Here is a 23,086-nt window from a genome sequence, read left to right on the forward strand (position 1 = left end):
AGGCACTATACAAACCTGTTGCAAGATAGTCCCTGCTCCAAAGAGCTCACAGTGAACAGAAGCACCTTTATCTCTATTTTGGGGAACTAAAGCACAGAAAGATTAATTGACTTACTGAAGATCACATGTGAAGTATGTGGTAGAGTTGGGAATTAAACTCAGTTCTTCAGTCCTTAATGGGCTGTACACTAGTGGAAGGCACCTGACAGCATGACCTCTCTGGCATGTGCAAGATCACAAAATGCTACAAATTGGAATCCTCCATTCTGTGTGACCTTACACCTGCACATGCTGTGTGGAGGATGCCATTTAATGTTGTCCGCCATGCAGCAAAAGTGCCAGAAAGCTGTTTCACTACACCCCTGCTGGGTCTCAGTCCAGTTCATAAAAATAGGTCCCTCTAGTCCACATCCTCCCTTCTGACAGTGGCTGGTGCCAGATGCTTCAGAGGGAAAGAACAGAACAGGACAATTTATCAAGTGATCCACCCCGTCCATCCAGTCCCAGCTTCTGGCTGTCAGAGGTCTAAAGAGACCCTGAACATGGGACTGCATCCCTGACCATTTTGGCTAATGGCCATTGATGGACCTATCCTCCATGAATTTATCTAATTCTATTTTAAGCCCAGCTATACTTTTGACCTGTGCAACGTCCCCAACAATGAGTTCTACAGGTTGACTGTGCGTTGTGTGAAGAAGACCTTCCTTATGTTTGTTTCAAACCTGCCTATTAATTTCATTGAGTGACCTGTGGTGGTTCTGTTATATGAAGGGGTAAATTACATTTCCTTATTCCCTTTCTCCAGACCAGTCATAATTTTATAGACTTCTATCATAATTCTCCTCAGTCATCTCTTTTCCAAGCTGAAGAGTCAGACTTTTTAATCTCTCCTCATATGGGAGTTTTTCCATATCCCTAATAATTTATTACCTTTCTCTATACTTTTCCAATTCCAATATATCTTTTTTGATATGGGCAATAAGAACTGCATGCAGTATTCGCGGTTTGGACATACCATGGATTTAAATAGTGGCATTATAATATTTTCTGTCCTTTTCTCTATCCTTTTCCTAATGGTTCCCAACATGTTAGCTCATTTGACTGCCACTGCAGATTGAGCAGATGTTTTCAGAGAACTATTCATAATGACTCCAAGATCTTTCTTAAGTGGTAACAGCTAATTTAAACCCCATCATTTTGTATGTTGGGATTATTTTTTTTTATAATGTGCCTTTAACATTGAATTATATCTGCCATTTTGTTGCCCAGTCACCCAGTTTTTTTAGTTCCCTTTGTAATTCTTCGCAATCTGTTTTGGACTTAACTATCTTTTGTATCATCTGCAAAAGTTGTCACCTCACTGTTCACCCTTTTCCAGATCCTTTATGAATACATTGAACAGCACTGGTCCCAGTACAGATCCTCGGGTGGGACCCTGCTATTAACTTCTTTCCACAGTGAAAACTGGCCATTTATTACTACCCTTTGTTTCCTGTCTTAACAAGTTACTGATCGATGAGAGGACCTTCCTTCTTTTCCCATGACTCCTTACTTTGGTTAAGAACCTTTGGTGAGGGATCTTCTCGAAGGCTTTCTGAAAGTCCAAGTGCACTCTATCCACTGGATCACCCTTGTCCACGTTTTTGTTGACCCCTTCAAAGAATTCCAATAGATTGGTGAGGCATGATTTCTCCTTATAAAAGCAGTGTTGATTCTTCCACAACAAATTGTGTTCATCTATGTGTATGATAATTCTCTGCTTTCATATAGTTTCAATTTGCCTCGTACTGAAGTTAGGGATTTGCCCGGATTGCCTCTGGAGCCTTTTTTTTTTAAAAATGGTGTTAAATCAGCCTCTGTACCAGATGACTGGTGGATAGCTAATGTAAGCAATAGGTCACATACCAAAGTTTGTAGTTCTGCAATTTCATATCTGAGTTCCTTCAGAACTCTTGGTTGAATATCATCTGGTCCCGGTGACTTATTACTGTTTAAATTTATCAATTTGCTCCAAATTCTCCTCTACTGACACCTCAATCTGGGACAGTTCCTCAGATGTGTCACCTAAAAAGAATGGTTCAGGTTTGGGAATCTTCTGCACATCATCTGCAGTGTAGACCAATGCAAATAACTCATTTTGCTTCTCTGCAATGGCCTTGTGTTCCTTGAGCGCTCCTTTAGAACCTGAATCATCCAGTGGCCCCACTTACTGTATGGCAGGTTTCCTGCTTCTGATGTACTTACAGTTTTTTGGCTGTTAGTTTGAATCTTTTGCTAGTTACCCTTCAAATTCTTTTTTGGCCTGCCTAATTATACTTTTATACCTGACTTGCTATTTTCCTCAATATCATTTGACTTCCAATTTTTAAAAGATGCCTTTTTGTCTCTAACCATCTCTTTTCCTCTTCTGTTTAGCCATTTTTGGTCTTTTTTTTAATTTGGGGTATACATTTAATTTGAGCATCTAATATGGTGTTTTTAAATAGTTTCCAAGCAGCTTGCAGGCATTTTATTCATGCCTGTTCCTTGTAGTTTCTGTTTAACTAGCTTGGTCATTTTTGTGTAGTTCCCCCTTTTGACATTAAGTGCTACTGTGGTGGGCTTTTTGTTTCCCTCCTCCCCCACAAAGACATTAAATTTAATTACATTATGGTTGCTATTATGGAGCGGTTCAGCTATATTCACCTCTTGGACCAGATCCTGCACTTCACTTAAGACTAAATCAAGAATTGCTTCTTCCCTTGTGGGTTCCAGGACCAGTTGCTCCAAGAAGCAGTTATTTAATGTCTAGAAATTTTTTCTCTGCATCCAGTCCTGAGGTGAGAGGTACCCAGTCAATATGGGGATAGTTGAAATCCCCTATTATTGATGGGGGCTTTGGGGAGAAATTTTTTGTATTCTTTCTAATCTCTTTTAGCATTTCACAATCACCATCACCATCCTGCTCAGGTGGTTGTTAGTGTATTCCTACTACTATACTCTTATTCAAGCATGGAATTTCTATCCATAGAGATTCTATAGTACAGTTTGTTTCATTTAAGATTTTTAGTATATTTAACTCTATGCTTTCTTTCACATATAGTGCCACTCCCCCGTCAGCACAACCTACTCTGACATTCCTCTATATTTTGTATCCAGGTCTCACCATGTCCCATTGATTACTATTATTCTACCAAGTATCCGTGATGCCTATTATATCAATCTCCTCACTGAATGCCAGGCAATCAAGTTCACAGATCTTAGTATTTAGACTTCTAGCATTTGTACACAAACACATAAAATTTGTCAATATTTCATTGACTACCTTCAGTCTTCCTTGTTTGACAGTTTCTCTCCAGTTTCAACCTGTACTTTACCAACTTCTATCCTCTCCTCTTTACTAGGCTATCTTAATATCCTCTTTAATAAATCCTCCCCTAAGAGATGTCTGTCTCAACTGTATGCTCCTCTGCACCTGTTGGCTTTCCCCCAATCCTTAGTTTAAAACCTCCTCTATGACCTTTTTAATTTTACATGCCACTAATCTGCTTCCGTTTTGATTTAGGTAGAGCTCATCCTTCCTGTATAGGCTCCTTCTTTCCAAAAAGGTTCCTCAGTTTCTCATAAACTGAAATCCCTCCTCCCAACACCATCATCTCATACATTCATTAAGACCCTGCAGTTCTGCCTGTCTAACTGGCCATGTGCATGAACTGGAAACAGTTCAGAGAATGCTGCCATGGAGGTCCTAGATTTTATTTTCTACCTAGCAGCCTAAACTTGGACTACAGGGCCTCTCTCCTACCTTTCCCTATATCACTGGTACCTACATGTACTTAGACTACTGGCTTCTCCCAAGCACTGCACATAAGTATCTGCATGTCTCCAGAGGTCCACAACCTTCACACTCCTAAACAAAAAAAGGTATTAAATGGCAATAAACTTTGTTCACACAGTTAAGGATGCCCAGTGAGAGCTCATGCCCTTCTAGAATACTGTTTGGAAAAACCCAAACTTCAGAAAACCAGGAATACAGAGTTAAGTTACATGCCCAGGTAACCTTAACTCTGCCCTCTAAGAGATAACCCAAAACAGCCCTATCACACATACTTGCACTCTGCTTTTTCACTGTACAGGAAAGGAGCTACCTGCATCTGCTCTACCCTCAAAAACTTAGGGTACTCTCCTGCCAGAATACTACACTTGTAAAATTTAACAACCACTTCACACTTACTCACAGGATACCAGTGAATGGGGCTCAGCCACCATTCGGGGGCAAGGAACCCCAGATTGTAGTTCACATGAAGGTGGGGCAGGGAGAGAGGCTCAGACTGCCCTAGAGGGGCAAAGGGCCCCCAGATCCTGGCACACACACAGAAGGGGAGAACATTGGGTTTAGACAACCTTGCCCCCATTCTCCCCTAGTCACCCTGCCACTCACCCCATGTCTCCTGCCCAGTGTCCCTCTCTTTCACCTGAGCCACCTAACTCCTCTCACCCCTCCACCATCCATCCTCATTTATCCCACTCCCCATAATCCCCCCTCCCCTCAATGCAGCCCCAAACTCCTCTCATTTCTATTCCCCCACCCCCCCACTCCTCCACACTAAAATGTTCCTTGCCTGCAAGGAAACAGTCACATGTCTTTTGTAGGGGGAGGGGGAGGAGAAAATTAATCAAAGTACTTTCACTCAAAACAACCAAATCACACCTGACAGAGACAAATCTTAGCAACATGATTCTGACCTTTTCAAGATTTCTGCAGTAAGTGGGACTTGAACTGACACAAAAAGGGGTAAAGGACAATTGCTTAGCCCCTTGGGCTATCCAGCTAGTAACAGAATTTTCAGCCTTAAAAAAAATTCATAACTTCATGCATGCTGAGAATAATCTGTTCGACATGTGAACTTTAGAACTGCTTGGCACATGCCAAACTGGAGAAGCAAACTCTTTTTCAAACAATGCTTTTATCTGATTTCCCCCCCAGAGGCCTGGTGGGTACCATACACTCTACTGGCGTAACCCTCAAGTACTGGAGATAGTGCAATGTTACGAGCCATGGTTTGAGCTCTATCTGTGCACAGAAAAAGGGTTGCCAGAATAAGTCAACTTTAAGTAAAGCTTCCCACCCCCACTCTTACCATCCCCCATCCTGTGGTGTATCTTAAGAATCCCTTGGCTAAATGGTTCTAAACTTGGATCACTGACCCTACCCTGAATCCCCATGAGGGGCACCAAATTTCAAGGCAATCCAAGTAACCGCACCATTTTAGAGTATTTAGAACAGTCAAACTTTAAACAAATAGCTGGTCTTAACCATAACAATAACAGAGTTGCTGCTCTGCTACAATCCTTCCTCTCTACCTGCAGCTGTAACTGATGTCAATCGAGCTGAGTGCTCAGCATCTCTGAAAATACAGGCATATTTAAAAGTGACTGATCTATAGGTAGCTAAATTTGAAAAAATTTACCATTGATTTAATCTATTTGGTCTAGAGACTTCTAATTATTAGGCATTCAAAAAGCAAAACTAATCATGAAAGCAAATCTCTGAATCATATGAGATTTACTCATCATAATTATATTACACATCTCCATTATTATGTTAACATACCAGTATTTACTGGAAAATAATAAGGGCCAATTTGTCAAAAATCTGGATTCCACATCATTACACGGTAGAGAAGAATATTCCCTTCAATACAGGAATTATTGGGTGAAGGACTATGGCTTGTGTTGTGCAAGTAGGTCAGAATAGAAGATCATAGATTCTTTTGAAGGTCAGAAAAGACCACTATTGTGCCAGTTTGTACAATTAGAAGGTCACAGAAGCCCCCATCTTTAGTGGGAAGCAGAAATGGATTCTACAGATTTGAGGGGGCTACTGCACCACAAGCTGCACTCTGCTGAATTGTGTTCTGTGGTAAACCAGATTTTAAAAGTTATAAAGGAAGAAAAACTTTCAAGGCAATCAGCTACATCATTCATTAAGTCAGTAAAAAAACCCAAAACAAACAAGAAACCCATATGCAACAACAAATCCTCCCACCACTGACATGTCAGCAAAATCTAATTAGTCAGTTTCTAAAATGACATCTTTGTTTATTGTCAAACTGGCTTACCGTTCTCTGTTAAATTTCAGAGAATGAAGAATAGCCGGCCGTTTCTGTCTTAGGTTCCACAAATGAAGCGTGTCATCTGCACTCGCACTGACCAAGGCACCCTACAACAATCAGAGACAGAATATGGTGGAATGTTATTCATTTGCATATTGAAAGGGAAGATTATTTAAGAATAAGACAATCTGTAAGTAGACAGCAGTACAACATCTGTGAAATACTTATTTTCCTTCTGAAAAAAATACTCTGCAACAACCATTACTTTGCTTTGATTGATCCTGTACTAACTTAAAATGATCAAATTTGAGCTGATCTGGAAAATCAAAGAGCTCATTCGAGTATTAAACATTTGATATTAAATGTGTTTGTGATTGATAAACCAGGAAGAATGCAGAAGAATGGGAATAAGAAGGAAGGAGGTATTAGCTTGAAAAGATGGGTTTGAAGGAGGCAGTTGAAGCAAGGAGAGAGTGCTTAGCACACTGGGAAAGGGAGACTGCCCCAGGCACAGTATAATAATCACGTCAAGATAACAGAAAATGCAAAATCAAGAATGAGAAAAGGACGTGAAAGTAAGAGGAGAGGGATGAAAGTAGGGAGACTGAGCAGGGGAAGTGAGAAGAGATGCAGATGGCACTGGGGAACAGGGTCGGGGGCACGGGGAGCTTCCCCAGCTGCCAAGCCACGCTACCCTGCCCACCTGGCACTACAGTCCGGGAGTGGGGTCAGGGCGCAGGGGCTTTCCCCGCCCACCTGGAGCTCAGGGGCCCCCAGTTGGTCGGGACCCTAGACCTGGGCCCAGTAGGCCCAGTGGCTAATCTGCCACTAGTGGACAGTTGTAAGCAAAAAAGGTGGATTTTGGTTACAATAAAGAGGAAGAAGTGATGTGACTTAAAGATTGACTATGGGAGAAGGGATGGGGAGAGTACAATAAAAAATTATGGGCCTGGGAAACAGGAAAGAAAGTGGAATTCTCAATCAAGATAGAGAAGGGAAGCGGAGGAGGAGGCGGCGGTTTAGGAGGAAAGGTGAGAAGACTAGAGTTTGAGATGGTGGTTGAACATCTACAGCTGTCCCTCTGGCATCTATTCTTAAATGTGAATGGATACAGAGTGAGAGGTAAATCAAGAACTGTCAGATTTGATATGGTAGTTAAATCCATGAGAAAAGATAGACATGTACACAGAATAGAAATAGGAAAGGAGAGGACAAAAAAAAAAAAATCCTGCAGAAAACCCCACAGATAGGAGAAAGGAAGCAAAGGAGCTAATAAAGAAGACACTGAATGAATAGTCAGCAGGTGAATACATGATCTAGAGGAGCACAGAACCACAAAAGCTAAGATCGGAAAGAAAGCAGAAGGAAGAGTGATTCACATGACAAAATGGTGGCACATGCATTTTTTGGTGTTCACACACATAATCCAAAAGTAATTGTCTCAACTTTAGTGTAAGTAGGAAAGGCTGAATAGAAATGTTTCATTAAATAAGTTTTAAATACCTATGTAAAACTATTTTGCCTAAGAGTATGCTCTAGGCAGTTACACCTATAGTTAAGGTTGCCTGAGACGTTCCATTATAAGGTCCTATTTTCAGTTGCTTATAACTTTGCCAAACATTACCTGTTCAGGCTGAAACATTTCATGCCATACTCAAAATGAGTTTTTCTGGGAAGTTTCAGCTAAAATGATTCAGTTGTTTCTCAGAACAAGATTAGGAAAAAATGTTGTTTTGCACATGTTAAAATGGTTGTAAATTTTTTTTTGTTGAGAAGCTCCAATGCCTCCTTGCTTTGGAGCAGGGGGTGGTGTGTGTGTCAGGAATGTGCCTTTTGCCTTCCTCATGAAAGTCTGCCCAAATGTGGACAGTTTAGGAGCCTTTCAAAAAAACAAAAACAAAAAAACCAACCACACACACAGGTTGGACATGCTCATGCTCTTATTAGAGTTTGAAAACTACACTCTCTGAGGATTCTGTCTGCACTGAGCAAGCTCCAACCCTCACAGCTTCTCCATGCTGACTAGACTGTGTATGTACCATCTGCACAGAGTGACCGAGTAAGCTCCATCTGCAGTGGCATGGGCTGAGGCTTATCTCTGCTATTGCTCCTCCCAGCTGCCAGGGGCTGCTGTGGCACCAGAACTTTGAGCAGAGAAACTCTCTCCTGTACTCCTTCCGGTGCACACACGGTATGGAGAAAATGGAATCTGCCTGCCTTGAATTGGTGGGAGGAGGCCTGATACCCCATAATTAATAATTAATTATTATTATTATTTCCAGACTAAGTTTTATTCATTTTTGTTAGTTCATTAATTTCTATCTCAGACATGTCTGTGCAGTGAGGAAGATGATCCATGAATTTAGGTTACACATATGCAGCTTACTGTGTGTTCAGTATTTCACATCACCATATAAAGGCCCTGATTCTATCACCCATACTTACATTGAGTAATACCTTTTACTATATATAGTCCCATTCATTTTAACAGCATTACATACACAGAAAATTATATTTCTGAGTGCAAGTATGAGCAGCAGAATCAGGTCCATAGTTTCTTGCTGGACCCTTTGTTTGCCCTATCTGGAAATTACATTGCAAAAATATATAGATTGCACCATTCAACCATATTTAAAGAAAGAAGATTCTGCACACTGTACATATAGCCTTACCTCATTGATTAAGAACTGGAGCTGCAGTACCGCGGCACCACTTTCGTGTTGGCAGTAGCAATCAACACCAGGTCTGCCCAGTCTGTTGCAGTCAAAGTCAAGGATTCTGACATTCCGGTTATCACCAAGAGTAAACAGCAAAGAGGACACGAACAGAACTCTCTTGCAATTAACCTTAGATTTAACAATCGTTCTTGCTTTCTCTAAAGCAAAGCAGTATACACTTATCTTCAGCTGTTCTAATTAAAGTATCAGCACTATCACCCTGAAACATGTGCAATTATGAGTGATATGTTCTTGGCTATATTCCTCCCTATGAATGAAAGTGCATAAATTATCATGAAGATACAGCCAAAACACATCTTAAACTCCAATTTATTTTATTTCATCTTCATAGTATGTGTTCATATTACAGCTGTACATATCAGATGTTTTTGATTATCTAGGTCATACAAAACTAATAATTTAGGAGCAGGGTCAATAACATGTTATGCACCATTTACACTGTTTTCCCCCCTAAAAAGTGTGTATTATTTCAAGTGAATAATTTTGCCTATTTATTATGTTCTACCTGTAATTGTTACTCCATTCTCTGCATGTAACTTTCTCCTTGGCTCTTTTGTCTCTGAAAGCTATTTTTAGGCAATAAAGAATCTCTTAAGGATGGTAGTGTGCTTTGCATCTTAAAAGTGTGCATGTGTCAATCTCCAACTGGTTCGTTCCTTTTAAACTAAAAAAAGAATTAGAGTCTAAACAGAATAATAAGAAAATCTCACAATTTTACATAGCCGACAAGTTAAAAGAGCATTACTGTTGCAGGTAAAGGACACTGAGCAATTCTCCCCTGGAGAGTTGAAGCTCTGTACAATATCAATAAACTTTGGGGTGTGATACTCAGAAAGATCTGTGGGACCAAGACTGAGGGATCCAATCCATAACTCCTCAGGAGTTAATTATAGCAATGAGAATGATCAAATATCTACATTGTGAGCACTATCTGAAATTCACCTATGTACAGAGGGAGCCTGCACAAAGACTATACACCACTTTATTCCCTCTTACTTATTTTGAGGAGATTTAGGAGCCAGTCAAAATCTGTGTTCTTGTAAAATCAAGCAAATACTGCACCCTTTCACAGGGTGGTAGAGCTTCACTCCAGCTTGAGCTCTCTCAGACTCCCTGAACACATTCTGGAAGAATCAGGCTTCCTGTATAGTCTGACCACTCCGAACTAGAATCCTGATACCCAATCTGGACCCTGTGGGACCCAACAAATATCAGGTCTGGGTTGTGTTGGGTGGGAAGACAACCGGATCCTCTTGGTCTTGGATCAGGTCTCTTCCACCTGCCTGTGGGGTTGGCACAGTGACATTGGCAAGAGCTGGACACATAGCTGCCACTGTACCTACCCCACAAGCAGGAGGCAGCGCAGCATTGACTCAGGTTTGGGGGGAAGGGTCAGGTCAGAAAATGACTCTATGCTCTTGGGCCTGGGTTGGGCCAAAAAATTAGGCTGCAGTATACTCTACCTAAACCTCCTCTTCCCACAAATACAGGCCATGGTTTTAAGTCTGTATCTCATCCTAAATCCCCTAACCTGAGTCAAGATTAAAATCTCAAATAAACTGGCATGTACTCAACATAGTTTTAGCTCCAGAAGCATAAGGTGTACTGTATAAGAAATAAAGCTGTCTTTATGTCAGTTTCAAATAGCTTTCACAGAAGTATAGAAGCTTGGAAAGGTAGCAATTAACTTAGTATTGGTTTACTATCAAAATTTGGCATATTTAAATTGCTTGACAAAGCTTGCTGTGATAAATATGGGAATTTTATGATGCCCATGTGTACCTCATTTTCCCTCTGTGGTTTGTACTGCTATACACGGAGTGTAAAGAGCAGGCTACATTAGGTGTTTGAGTCATGTAATTGTCTGGGGTGATACGAACAGGTCATTAAGGACTGGCTGGAACCAATGTATATCAGTGGAAGACCCTACAGAGACAACAGGAACCCCAATCACTGAAGATTAACACCTAACTGCAGAGGCTGAACATGTGAACATAGCATGGCTGTGTCCAGAGAATGAAGAGAGGTGTCAGGGATCTGTTTTAAGTACTGGCCTCAGAGACACAGGAGCTCTCACCTGGGATTTGGGCCTGGTCTACACTAGAAAATTAAGTCAGCATAACTATTTCACTCAGGGGTGTGAAAAATCCACACCCTGAGCAGCATAGTTAAGACCTAAATCCCTCTGTAGACAGTATTAGGTCGATGGAAGAATTCTTATATCGATCTAGCTACCACCTCTCAGGGAGGCGGATCATCTACACGAATGGCAGAATCCTCCATGTTGGTATAGATGGTGGCCACACTGAAGTGCTACAGTGGCATAGCTGCAGTAGCACAGCTGTAGCACTTCAGTGTAGACAAGCCCTAAGAAAAAGGGAAAGTGACAAGAGAAAGGAAACTAAGCTGCTTCCTACAGCAGCATGGCTCAAGGGACCCCTGGCTTTAGACAGAATGGACTGTCATAGTCTTTGGTCTCTCTCTGTTGAAGAAAGGATTTCCCAATGCTGTATTCCAGTTGACTAATCAACCCTACTCTGTCTTGAAAAGGCTACATAGAGTCACTGCAGATACTTGCTGAAGTGCATTGATTGCTGAAGGGAGTAAAAGTCTCTGAATAGGACTCTGCTTCGGTCACATTCACTGGGCAGAGCTCATGGTAAGAAACTGGAGTGCTGGAGCCAAGAGGCTCAGTCTAGGAGTTGCTGAGGCCACATGGCCTATGCTTGTAGAAGAGTGTGACCCATTGGGGGCCTGGCCCTTTGAAGATGTCCTCCCCAGACCCATGGCACCACAATGCTAGCTCACTATCCAGCCTCCCACAGGATCTTACAGGGAAGGGTAGGAAGTCATCTGGCCACGATACCACCAGCAATAACTATATGAGGAGTGGCTTAGTTAGCCCACACAGAACTACAGTGATAGCCTTCAGTAGCAGTCCTCACTGGAGCTATGGGATACTCACTACAGAAGAACACGACTCCTAGTAGCAAGTTTTGTCAGGACGAGGGCCTTAAAATCTGATCCCAAACCCATTGTAGTCAAAGGAAAGTCTCCCACTGACTTTCATGGGTTTTGTATTGGACCTCAAGGGTCTGTCTACACTGCAATAAGACACCTAGGGCTGACCTGCGTCAGCTGACTCTGGCACCAGCCCAAGCCCAAATATCTACACTGCAATTGTATAGCCCCACAGCCCAAGCCCAGGTCAGCTGACACAGGCCAGCAATAGGTGTTTTAATGCAGTGTAGACATATCTGTAGTTAGCATGACCGTGCAATTCTTGTGAACAGAAGTCACAGTACTATAAGTACAAACAGACATAGCTAATGTGTAAAGCAGTCGACATAGCTACAGACTTACTTTGTCATTTACATAAAAGTTATTATTTTCATTTTTTATTTTAGTGCCTTCAATGTCCTCAGCACTGGACAAGATACAAAGATAAAAATATGTACAGGATACAAAGTCTATGCCCCAAAGTGTTTTCAGTTGAAAAGATATATACAGAAAAGACAGTGATGGAAGAGAGAGAGAAGGAATTACACAATAAATGTTTTTTAAATTATTCTTGTGAACTCAACTTTTCCACACAGAAGTAGTGAGTTTATCAGAGTGATCTGAATAAAAATAAGGTGGCAGTTTTGTGTACTAGGGTTCACTGGATACAAGATAAGATACAGAAGAGCATGGAGAGAGGCATGGTAAAAAGAAACAAATGGGGCATCAGTGGTGGAGTTGTGGGAGATATGAAAAGAGACAAGGTCCAATGTTCATATTGGACTTCTTTAGGAACTTAAAGACAAACAAGAACTTTATACTTAACGCAATGGATAAGGAGAAGCCAGTGGCAGATTTCAAAAGATGGGGTGATATGGTTAAAGGGACAGGCAAGAAAGATAATGAGATTGCTCAAATTAAGTTCTTGGCCTCAGTGATGACCCATGGCAGTGTCTCTCCGTCTAATTACACATTGTGCAAAAAGTTTTATCAGCGTTGAATTTGTCATCATTCAGTTTCACCTTCTCTATACCATTCATTTGTATCATGTTCCCCTCTTATGTCTCCTAAGAGATGAGGAAAAGCCCTAGTCCAAGAGAGGATGCAACAGAGAATGAGCACAGGGGAGGTTTGGATTGAGTGGGAATTCCTACAGGTGAATATCTTTGCTTTAATTTGAATTTTACACTTCATTATAAATAAATGGCACTAGCGAATGCATTCCCATTAGATGGAAAATTATGCTAATGCTGTTCTTAACCAGTTGTCACCATCATTCACCATCAAAAATGAAATCAGTCTTGTGGGAGAAAAATCTAATGAAGCAGATGACTCCATTCAGTATGTCCCAAATAAAAATGTTACAGGATACTCTGTTTACATACATCACTTTTCACTCTGAAGTGAATGTTTATATGAATTATAAAATGTAAATTATACCTGTCTGGCCAGTCATTCTAGCAGGGATTAACACCAAGACAGTAGGCACTGTCACAGCTTTTGGAATCCCACTGAGTGGCAGCAAATTTCAAATATGCTAGTGGCCATGCTGGGGGCCCTGTCAACAGTTCATTCACCACAGGTGCTCCTCCTTGTGGCTAGGTCTGGGAATTAGCTCTCCCTGCATGTGGTGCCCTCATCTGTTGGTTACTCAGGCTGTGGTCTCCCCCCCCCCCTCTCCAAAATCAGGATACTCACTCTTTATGACTGAGCCCTCTAGCCAGGTCACTTTGTAGTCCCCACCTTCTAGGTTAATAAAATCCAACCAGACAAGCAAGCTATACACACACTGCCTCAGATGGGCTTCTAATCCAGGTCTTGTGTCACTTTCCCAGAGGGTGGTAGGGTAACCACCTGCCCACTACTCTGAGTTCCAGCCCAGGGACGCTATGACTAGCAATCCAGCTCTGTTCAATTTCAGACCCTGTTACTGTTTCCCTAGGCTCCTTCCTACCCCACCTCTCTATAGCCTTACTATCTCTAGTTTACTACCACAGATTCCTCTGTTCCCCATGACTACTTCACCATTCTTGCCCTCTTGCTGGACTCCCCAGTCTAGGGCAAGACCCTGACTTATTCTCCCTCTGCATATCCTCCTTATCCCTAGCCAATTCACTTTCCCTCTAGAGACTGACTGCAGCCATCCTCCCTACACTCACTTCCTGATTTATAATCCTATCCCAGCTCCTCCCCAACCTGGGCTTTATCTGCCATTAGGCCCTATCAATCCCTGGTTCCCCTCAAGGTGCAGCATACAAGGTTAACTGGGTCCTTCTGGCCCATACTAACCCATTCAGGACTTGTGTGGGTTGGATGCCCTTTCACAGGGCCTTTCTGACAAAAGCTGCTGAGAGATTGGCACATCTTCTTCCTAGCCTGTCTACCTCCTTCTTGGCCAGTTCTGCCCACTTTATCTACCTGTGCTCCATTTCCCCACTATTCCACTTGAGGAGATATTGCAGCATTTATCACTACTGCAAACTTTGTTGGTACACTCTCTTACACCAAGGCCCTCTGCCAGAATCTATATTGGCAGAAGCTGATGTAGACCTTGAGCTGGATTTATTTTCTCCTTTACTTTTCTTTGTCCTTTAATAAAACAACAAATAGCCCTGTCAGCAAGGATTGTAGAATATCTTTTGAAGATGTTAAAAGGAAGATAAAGCTGAATGCTTTAAAGTCTGCCCTTTGGGTTCCCAGAATAAGACCCAGTCACTATCTTCTCATTCCTACCAATATGTGGGATTTCCTAGGGGTCATGCATAGGAAAATTGTCAGATTACATTCAACCATAGCCATCTTAGAAAATAAGAATTGAAAACTAGATTTGGATACCTTCAGCGATTATATGTAAATGAGAGAGCAACAAGTAGAAACTGAATTACGCATGCTGAGTAGCAAACATGATAGCAGTAACATTCTATCAAAGAAGCATGCTTTTTGATTGTTACAAAATAGTTAATGCCTTGTTGTCAAGATGTGTATGTTGTGGAAGAGAATATAGTGTTCTGTATTCTCATGCATGAGATACAAGTTCAGAAACAACCTCAGCATGTTATACATGTGGCAGTGATCTCAAATTTGCATCCAGCAGAGAATGTTGATTGAATTGCTTTTAAGTTACATTCTGTTGTCTCTATAGGTACACAAAGAGAAGAACCTCAAAAGAATCACGGTTCCTTGCCCTTATTGGTCAGAAGAATGGTACTGCAATAGTAAGCTGCTGTAGAAGGATTAAAGGAGTAAAAATGGGACTTTAAAGATGGCCCACAGTAAAAAGGTGGGCACTTTCTCTCTTCTTCCAGGGTTCTTGGATGCCTGCTATTCCTGAGTTGGCCAATGTTGATGTGAGACATCTCTCCAGAGACTAAGCATGCTGTCTGCAGCTGTAGGAGAAAAATCGAAGTCCACTTCCATGCTGCGGTTTCACTTGGCTATACATTACCCTACTGATAAGCAACTATTTGTGCTTGGATGTCTTAGTGGATAGGGTTCAGAGAAGAGCCATGAGAATGATTAAAGGTTTAGAAAACATGCCACATAGTAATAGATTCAAGTAGCTCAATCTATTTAGTTTAACAAATAGAAGATTAAGGAGTGACTTCATTACACTCTATAAGTACCTACAAGGGGAACAAATACTTAATAATGGGCTTCTCAGTCTAGCAGAGAAAGGTATAACATGATCAAATGACTGGAAGTTGAAGCCTGAAAGTAAGGTGTACATTTTTTTTTTAACAGTGAGAGTAATGAACCATTGGAACACCTTACCAAGGGTCATGGTGGATTCTCCATCACTGACTATTTTAAAATCAAGATTGGATGTTTTTCTAAAAGATCTGCTACCTAAGAATTATTTTGTGGAATTTCTATGGCCTGTGTTATACAGGAGGTCAGACTAGATGATCACAGTGGTCCTTTCTGACCTTGGAATCTATGCCACCCTCCTGGAAGTAAACCAGTTTTAAGTGCCTCTGGTCAAGTTTCTGCCTCCACAGATCCTTTTTCTTTTACCTATAAAGACTACTGAGAAGATGTTATTTCGATGTCAGACTGAGTACATTTTGGATTTTTGATGTCAGATCAGATCTGTAACAGATGCTTGTGGGATGGTGTTACTGTATTATATAATCCACTGCAAAAGTAACTATTCTAAAATGTTGCTTGGGTTAAGTGCTCCATTTTGTTGCAGCAGAACTATTCCACTGATTTTGAGGTCTTATCAACTAAAATGAATAAGTGATTCTAATACAAAATTAATTTTAAACATTTATAGTACCAAAAGAAATCTCAATCAATAAAATGGTCAAACAACTCAGCCAAAAAGAAAAAAAGTCAGTCATGTCCCTGTCACAGGCTGAAGTTTATATAGACAAAGGACAACATTTAACAACAGTACCAGAAATTTAACAAAAAGCTCAGTGTTTCTAATTTACACCTATAGCACTGGATTTGAGCTCAGCTGTTTCCCAGTCACTCTTCTGTTCCTGGAGCATTTGTAAACCTCAGATGCTAATCCCATTTCTACCAGGGACAGAATGGTTTTCTGTATCCTGCCAAAATAACTTTGCATTGTTTCACTTTGATATTTGTAACTGAGTCTCAAAGTGATTATTTTTCTTAGAAAGGAGCTTCCTGATAGTGAAGTGGAATGATACAGTATGCCCAATTCAGAGATACACAGATTTTAACATCAGAAGGGATAAATTATAATAACCTAGTCTGAACTCCTGCGTAACACAAACTATAGCATTTCACTCCATAATTCCTGTGTCAAGCCCATAACTTCTGGGTTGAGTTACAGCATATCTTTTAGAAAGATGTCCAATCTTGATTTAAAGACTTCAAGTGACAGAGAATCCATCACATTCTTAGGTAACTTGTTGCGGGGTTCATTACCCCCACTGTTAAAAATTTCATCTTATTTCTAGGCTGAATTTGTCTAGCTTCAGTTTCCACACACTTTGTCTGCCTATTATCAGAACTTCGTTCGTAGGTACTTGCAGACTGCTCAGATTGCCTCTTAAACTTCTCTTGGATAAACTAAATACATTGTGTTTCTTTAGTGTCTCACTCCTAGGCTAGTTTTCCTGATTTAGAATAATTCTTGTAGCTCTTTTCTGAACCATTTATAATTTGTCAGCATCCTTTTTAAAATATGAACATTAGAACTGGACCCAGTATCCCACTAACAGTCTCACCGGTGCTATATTTAAAGGTATATATCACCTCCCTGTTTATATGCAATATGCCCCTTCTTTTACATCCAAAGATCGTATTACTTTTCTTAGCCACCACATCACACTGGGATCTCATGTTCTAAATCCTTTTCAATGGAACTGTTTTCCAGGATATAATTCCCTACATTCTTCTATTCTATATAGATTCTTATACCACCCTCATCACTGCAGTATCTGAGTGCCTTCCAGTAGCGCATTAAGCAATGTGATTAACATCTGTCATGTGTGACTTGTTCTCTCTCATTCTCTCCCCAAGAGGAGAATTGGGTGCAGTGTATTGTTTTGTCTTGGGGTAGGTCTATAGTGCAAATTAAGGAGCAATTATAGCATTGGTAGCTTTAATGTAGCTAGCTTGGGTAACAACAGTAGTGAAGATGTGATGGCACAGGCTTTAGTGTGAGCTAGCTCCCCCAGTACAAGCTCACCAGGGATCTGGGTATGTACTCAGGTAGCTAGCCCACACTGAAGTGTGTGCTGCCACGTCTTCTCTACTATTGCTACCTGCACTAGCTAGATGAAAGCTAGTTTGGTTATGCCTGTCTGCACTACAATCACACCTTAATTTGCAATGTAGACGTACCTGTGGTACAGTTTTTTGTTTGTTTGGTAAATATTCATACTGGTATGTGTTATTAGAAAAAAAAAGCATGGTGAAGGAGTGCACCTTGCACTTGCAGTGGAAGGTGGTGAAGTGTGTGACGGTCCTTAGTTTCTTTGGCAGTTGTTTCCACAGTCTGCAACATGCCCTTGTGCAAGCTCTGTCTCCTTCACAAATAAGCTCTGTCCTTGTGGCAGAAAGTTCCGTTGTGCCTGAGGGGCAGAGTTATCCACCAGTCTTCATCTCAGAGTATCAGGCAATCTTTGGATACGCTGAGCTCAGGCCACTGAGGGTATGTCTACACAGAAAAAAAAAAAAAAAAAAGACCCACCACAGCAAGTCTCAGAGCTTGAGGAGATTGGGCGTCTCATACCGTGGGGCTAAAAATAGCAGTATAGATGTTCAGGCGCAGGCTGGAGTCCAGCGCTGAAAGTGAAGAAGAGCTCGGTATAAGCTTGAAAGCTTGTCTCTTTCATCATCAGAAGTTGATCCAATAAAAGATGGAACCTCACCCACTTTGTGTCTCTAATATCCTGGGACCAACATGGCTACAATAAGACTGCAAAGGTAGACACACTTTGAATGTCTAACAGAAATACAGCAGTACATCAAACTTCTAAATATAGCTGGGTGAATACTATACAAAATTATTTGTGAACATTCATTCAAATAAAAACATGCAAATTTGCATTGATGCTGTTCGGAAGCTCTTTTATTCACTTTTTATGAACATTCTTAGAAGCTATTTTAGTATACAAGTGTCTGTAGATATTGAAAGTATTACAAATACTTATGTGACTATGTACTGTCATGATTATTTGTCTGAAATGTTCATGTGGCTATCTTGAAAGTTCTTTGTCATTTTGGGAGTCATCTGTTCAGGGAGCAGACCTGCTACCATCATGTGACTTAACTCAACCAGTCACACTACAAATAGCAAATAATGAACAGCAAATACTCAAAGCAATAGTCAGCCAATTGTTTGCATGTAATTCATAGTATGACATATGTTTACATATGTCGTTGTAGCTGTGTTGGCCCCACAGTATTAGAGAGACAAGGTGAGTGAGAATATCTTGTTGGAACAATTTCTGTTGGTGAGAGAGACAAGATTTTGAGATACAGAGCTGAGACCTGAAGAAGAGCTTTGTGTAAGCTTGACTCTCTCACCAACAGACATTGGTCCAATAAAAGATACTACCTCAGCCACCTTGTGTCTCTAATATGTTTACACAAACCATCTGTATAATGAAAACATTTGTAAAAGTTGAAGTATATTTACAGATATTAATAGATTGAAATAGGCCAAATAAATTACTCGCTGTGAACAGGTTGACCAGTTCTGCTACAAAATATAAAACTTAGAATCATAGAATCATAGGATTAGAAGAGACCTCAAAGGTCATCTAGTCTAACCCCCTGCCAAGGTACAGGATTTGTTGTGTCTAAACCACCCAAGACAGATGGCTATCCAGCCTCCTTTTGAAAACCTTTAGTGAAGGAGCTTTGACATCTTCCCTTAGCAGTTTGTTCCATTGTCCTACTGTTCTTACAGTTAGAAATTTTTTTCTGAGATTTAATCTAATCTGTTTTGCTGTAGTTTGAACCCACTGCCTCTTGTCCTGCCCTCTGGGCAAAAGAGAACAATTTTTCTCCATCTTTTTTATGGTAGCCTTTCAAGTATTTGAAGATCACTATCATGTCCCCCTCTTAATCTCCTATTTTTTCCAAATTAACATACCCAGTTCCTTCAGCCTTTGCTCATATGATTGCTTTCCAAAATTGGACATAGCACTCCAGATGAGGCCTAACCTGTGCCGAGTAGAGCAGTACTATCACCTCCTGTGACTTGCATGTTAGGTCTCTGTTAATGCAACCAAAAATTGCATTTGCTTTTTTTGCAACAGTATTGCACTGTTGACTCATGTTGAGGTTGTGATTCACCACAACTCAGAGATCCTTCTCAGCAGTGCTGCTGCCAAGCCAGTTCTCCCCCATTCTGTATTTGTGCATTTGATTTTAATTCCCTAAGTATAGCATGTTACATTTGTCTTTGTTGAATTTTGTTGTCTATAGTCCAGTTCTCCAATTTATCAAGATCCTGCTGAATTTTAGTGTTTCCAAAGTGTCTGCAATCCCCACTAGCTTTGTGTCATCTGTAAACTTGATCAGTATGCTCTTTATTCCTACATCCAGGTTATTAATAAAGATGTTAAATAACACCGAACCCAGAACAGATCCCTACAGAACCCCTTTTGAGACCTCCTTCCTATCTGACATAATTCCATTAATAGTAACTCCATGCAGTTGTTTAACCAATTATGTATCCACTTATGAGTAGTTCTACCAAGGTAAACAAAGCTTAGGTACCTATATGGCTACCCGTCACAATAGTAGCTGAGCATCTCACAATCTTCAATGTTTTTTATCCTCACAACACTGCATGAGTTACTGTAGTACTATTAACCAAATTTTACAGACGGGAATCTGAGGCACAGAGAGGCTAAGTGACTTCCTCGGGATTACACAGGAAGTGCGTAGCAGAGCAGGGACTGAGCAAATCCTGCACTGCTGCCCAAACCTCTGGACCATCCAACCTTGAAAAAAAGTTGCACATTTCCACAAAACAAATGCTTAGCTGCAGTATCCAAACTATTTGGTTCATTTCAAACCACTACAATTACCTGTTTGTGGAGACGTCATGGTATGCACTCAACTTCCATCTACTTTCTTTCATTGTAGGAATATACTACTGTACTTGCTAAAACTGTGTTTATTTGAAATTCATATACTGTACTGTGTGTCATAGTGAATTATATTGTACTATGATATATGATGGCGGTAAATGGTATTGTAATCCATTAATGCACAACACTTTGAAATGATACAATGTGAAATAGCCGAAAGGCAGGGCTGGCTCTAACCTTTTTGCCACCCAAAGGCAAAAAAGAAGAGCGCCGCGCTGGGCCGCCCAAACCCCCGGAGCGCCGCGCCGCGCCGGCCAACCCCCCCCAATCCCTCAGGGGGCCGGCCAAACCCTCGGAGTGCTGTGCTGGGTGCTGCGCCGGGCGCCACGCCGCCCAAACCCCAGAGCGCCAAGCCGGGCTGCCCAAACCCCCGCCTCTCCTCCCCCCAGTGCCTCACTGGGCCGCCCAACCCCCCCCCCCCTCAAGTTCCAGGCCGGGCCACCCAACCCGCCCCCCAGTGCCTCACTGAGCCGCCCAAACCCCCGCCCTTGCCCCCCCCCCCGAGCGCCGCCCAAACCCCCGGAGCGCCGGGTCTGGCAAACCCCCGGCCTCCCCTCCGAGCGCCACCCTGCCCCAGCGCCGCGCTGCCTGGCCGAAACACAAACAAACAAACCCTCGAGCCCCGCCAAACAACAACAACAAAAAACACAGCGAGTGCCCCCCGCCACCCCAACATTGGCCGCCCCTTCTAAGGTGCCGCCTCAAGCACGTGCTTGGTCGACTGGTGCCTGGAGCCAGCCCCGCCAAAAGGGCACAGGCAGTAGAGGCTTGGATCATGTACAATATGCAAGTATTGAATGGTGTTTATATCTGGTTCAAAGCTATAACCAAAAAAAAAAAAAAGGCCAATAAATGTGGCAAAAAAATCCAGTGACATGGTATGCTGTATTAAGGAAGGTGTCTGAATCAAATTATCCCTATTTATACATACTTGTTGCATACACATTTAGGGCTCAATTGTGCCTAGCTGTTGGGAGAAACACAAGGGAAGAGGGATGTGAAAAGCCTTCCCAAAATTATGCTACTAGAAAAAGCCAGTTATAGTGGTAAATAGTGAAGCGGACAGGTCACTAACACAGAGCAATCTGGATCGCTTGGTAAACTGGGTACAAGCAAACAATATGCATTTTAATCCAGCTAAATGTAAATGTATACATCTAGGAATAAAGAATGTATATCATACTTATATCAGAAGAGTAAGGGGGGATTTGATAGCAGCCTTCAACTACCTGAAGGGGGGTTCCAAAGAAGATATTGCTCAGCTGTTCTTATTGGTGGCAGATGACAGAACAAGGAGCAATGGTCTCAAATTGCAGCGAGGGAGGTCTAGAACGGATATTAGGAAACACTATGTCACTAGGAGGGTGGTAAAGCACTGAAATGGGTTACCTAGGGAGGTGGTGGAATCTCCATCCTTAGAGGTTTTTAAGACCCAGCTTGACAAAGCCCTGGCAGGGATGATTTAGTTGGTGTTGGTCCTGCTTTGAGCAGGGGGGTGGACTAGATGACCTCCTGAGGTCTCTTCCAACCCTAATCATCTATGATTCTATAATCGGGGACTCTATCCTGGGAAACAGTGACTCTAAAATATATGGGGGTCAGGAAGGATAACCAGCTTAATATGAGCTCCCAGTGTGATGCAGTGGCCAAACAGGATAATGCAATCCTTGGATGCATAAACAGGGGAATGTTAATTAGGAATACAGAGGTTATTTTACTTGTGTTTGGCACTGGTGACACCTCTGCTGGAACACTGTCCAGTTCTGGTGTCCACTATTCAAGAAGGATGTTGATAAATTGGAGAGAGTTCAAAGAACCACCACAGGAAAGATTAAAGGACAAGAAAACATGCCTTATAGTGACTGAGTTCCATGAGTCTATCTATTTATCTTAACAAAAAGAAGGTTAAGGGATGACTTGATTACAGTCTATTAAGTACCTACATGGGGAACAGATATTTGATAATGGGTTCTTCCGTCTAACAGAGAAAGGTATAACAATCCAATGGTTGGAAGTTGAAGCTATCAAAATTCAGACTAGAAATAAACTGTACATTTTAACAGTACATAAGAACATAAGAAAGGCCATACCGGGTCAGACCAAAGGTCCATCTAGCCCAGTATCCTGTCTACCGACAGTGGCCAATGCCAGGTGCCCCAGAGGGAGTGAACCTAACAGGCAATGATCAAGTGATCTCTCTCCTGCCATCCATCTCCATCCTCTGACAGACAGAGGCTAGGGACACCATTCCTTACCCGTCCTGGCTAATAGCCATTAATGGACTTAACCACCATGAATTTATCCAGTTCTCTTTTAAACTCTGTTATAGTCCTAGCCTTCACAACCTTCTCAGGTAAGGAGTTCCACAAGTTGACTGTGCGCTGCGTGAAGAAGAACTTCCTTTTATTTGTTTTAAACCTGCTGCCTATTAATTTCATTTGATGACCCCTAGTTCTTGTATTACGGGAATAAGTAAATAACTTTTCCTTATCCACTTTCTCCACATCACTCATGATTTTATATACCTCTATCATATCCCCCCCTTAGTCTCCTCTTTTCCAAGCTGAAGAGTCCTAGCCTCTTTAATCTCTCCTCATATGGGACCTGTTCCAAACCCTTAATCATTTTAGCTGCCCTTTTCTGAACCTTTTCTAGTGCCAGTATATCT

At 41.6% G+C, this 23,086-nt stretch overlaps 1 protein-coding gene across 12 annotated transcripts in view; it reads right to left on the reverse strand.

Annotated features, from left to right (window-relative positions):
* STXBP5L (syntaxin binding protein 5L) overlaps positions 1–23,086 on the reverse strand; it is a 398,900-nt gene that overhangs the window by 238,618 nt on the left and 137,196 nt on the right. For all 12 annotated transcript variants that reach the window (XM_065586857.1, XM_005292701.5, XM_065586846.1 and 9 more), the window contains exons 3-4: positions 8,768–8,849; positions 6,102–6,202 (exon numbers count right to left, since the gene is read on the reverse strand). In XM_065586857.1, the coding sequence (XP_065442929.1) occupies positions 6,102–6,202; positions 8,768–8,849 (183 nt within the window). The remainder of the gene's footprint in view (positions 1–6,101; positions 6,203–8,767; positions 8,850–23,086) is intronic.

The sequence above is a fragment of the Chrysemys picta genome, chromosome 1 (assembly GCF_011386835.1).
Source record: "Chrysemys picta bellii isolate R12L10 chromosome 1, ASM1138683v2, whole genome shotgun sequence".
NCBI lineage: Eukaryota > Metazoa > Chordata > Testudines > Emydidae > Chrysemys > Chrysemys picta.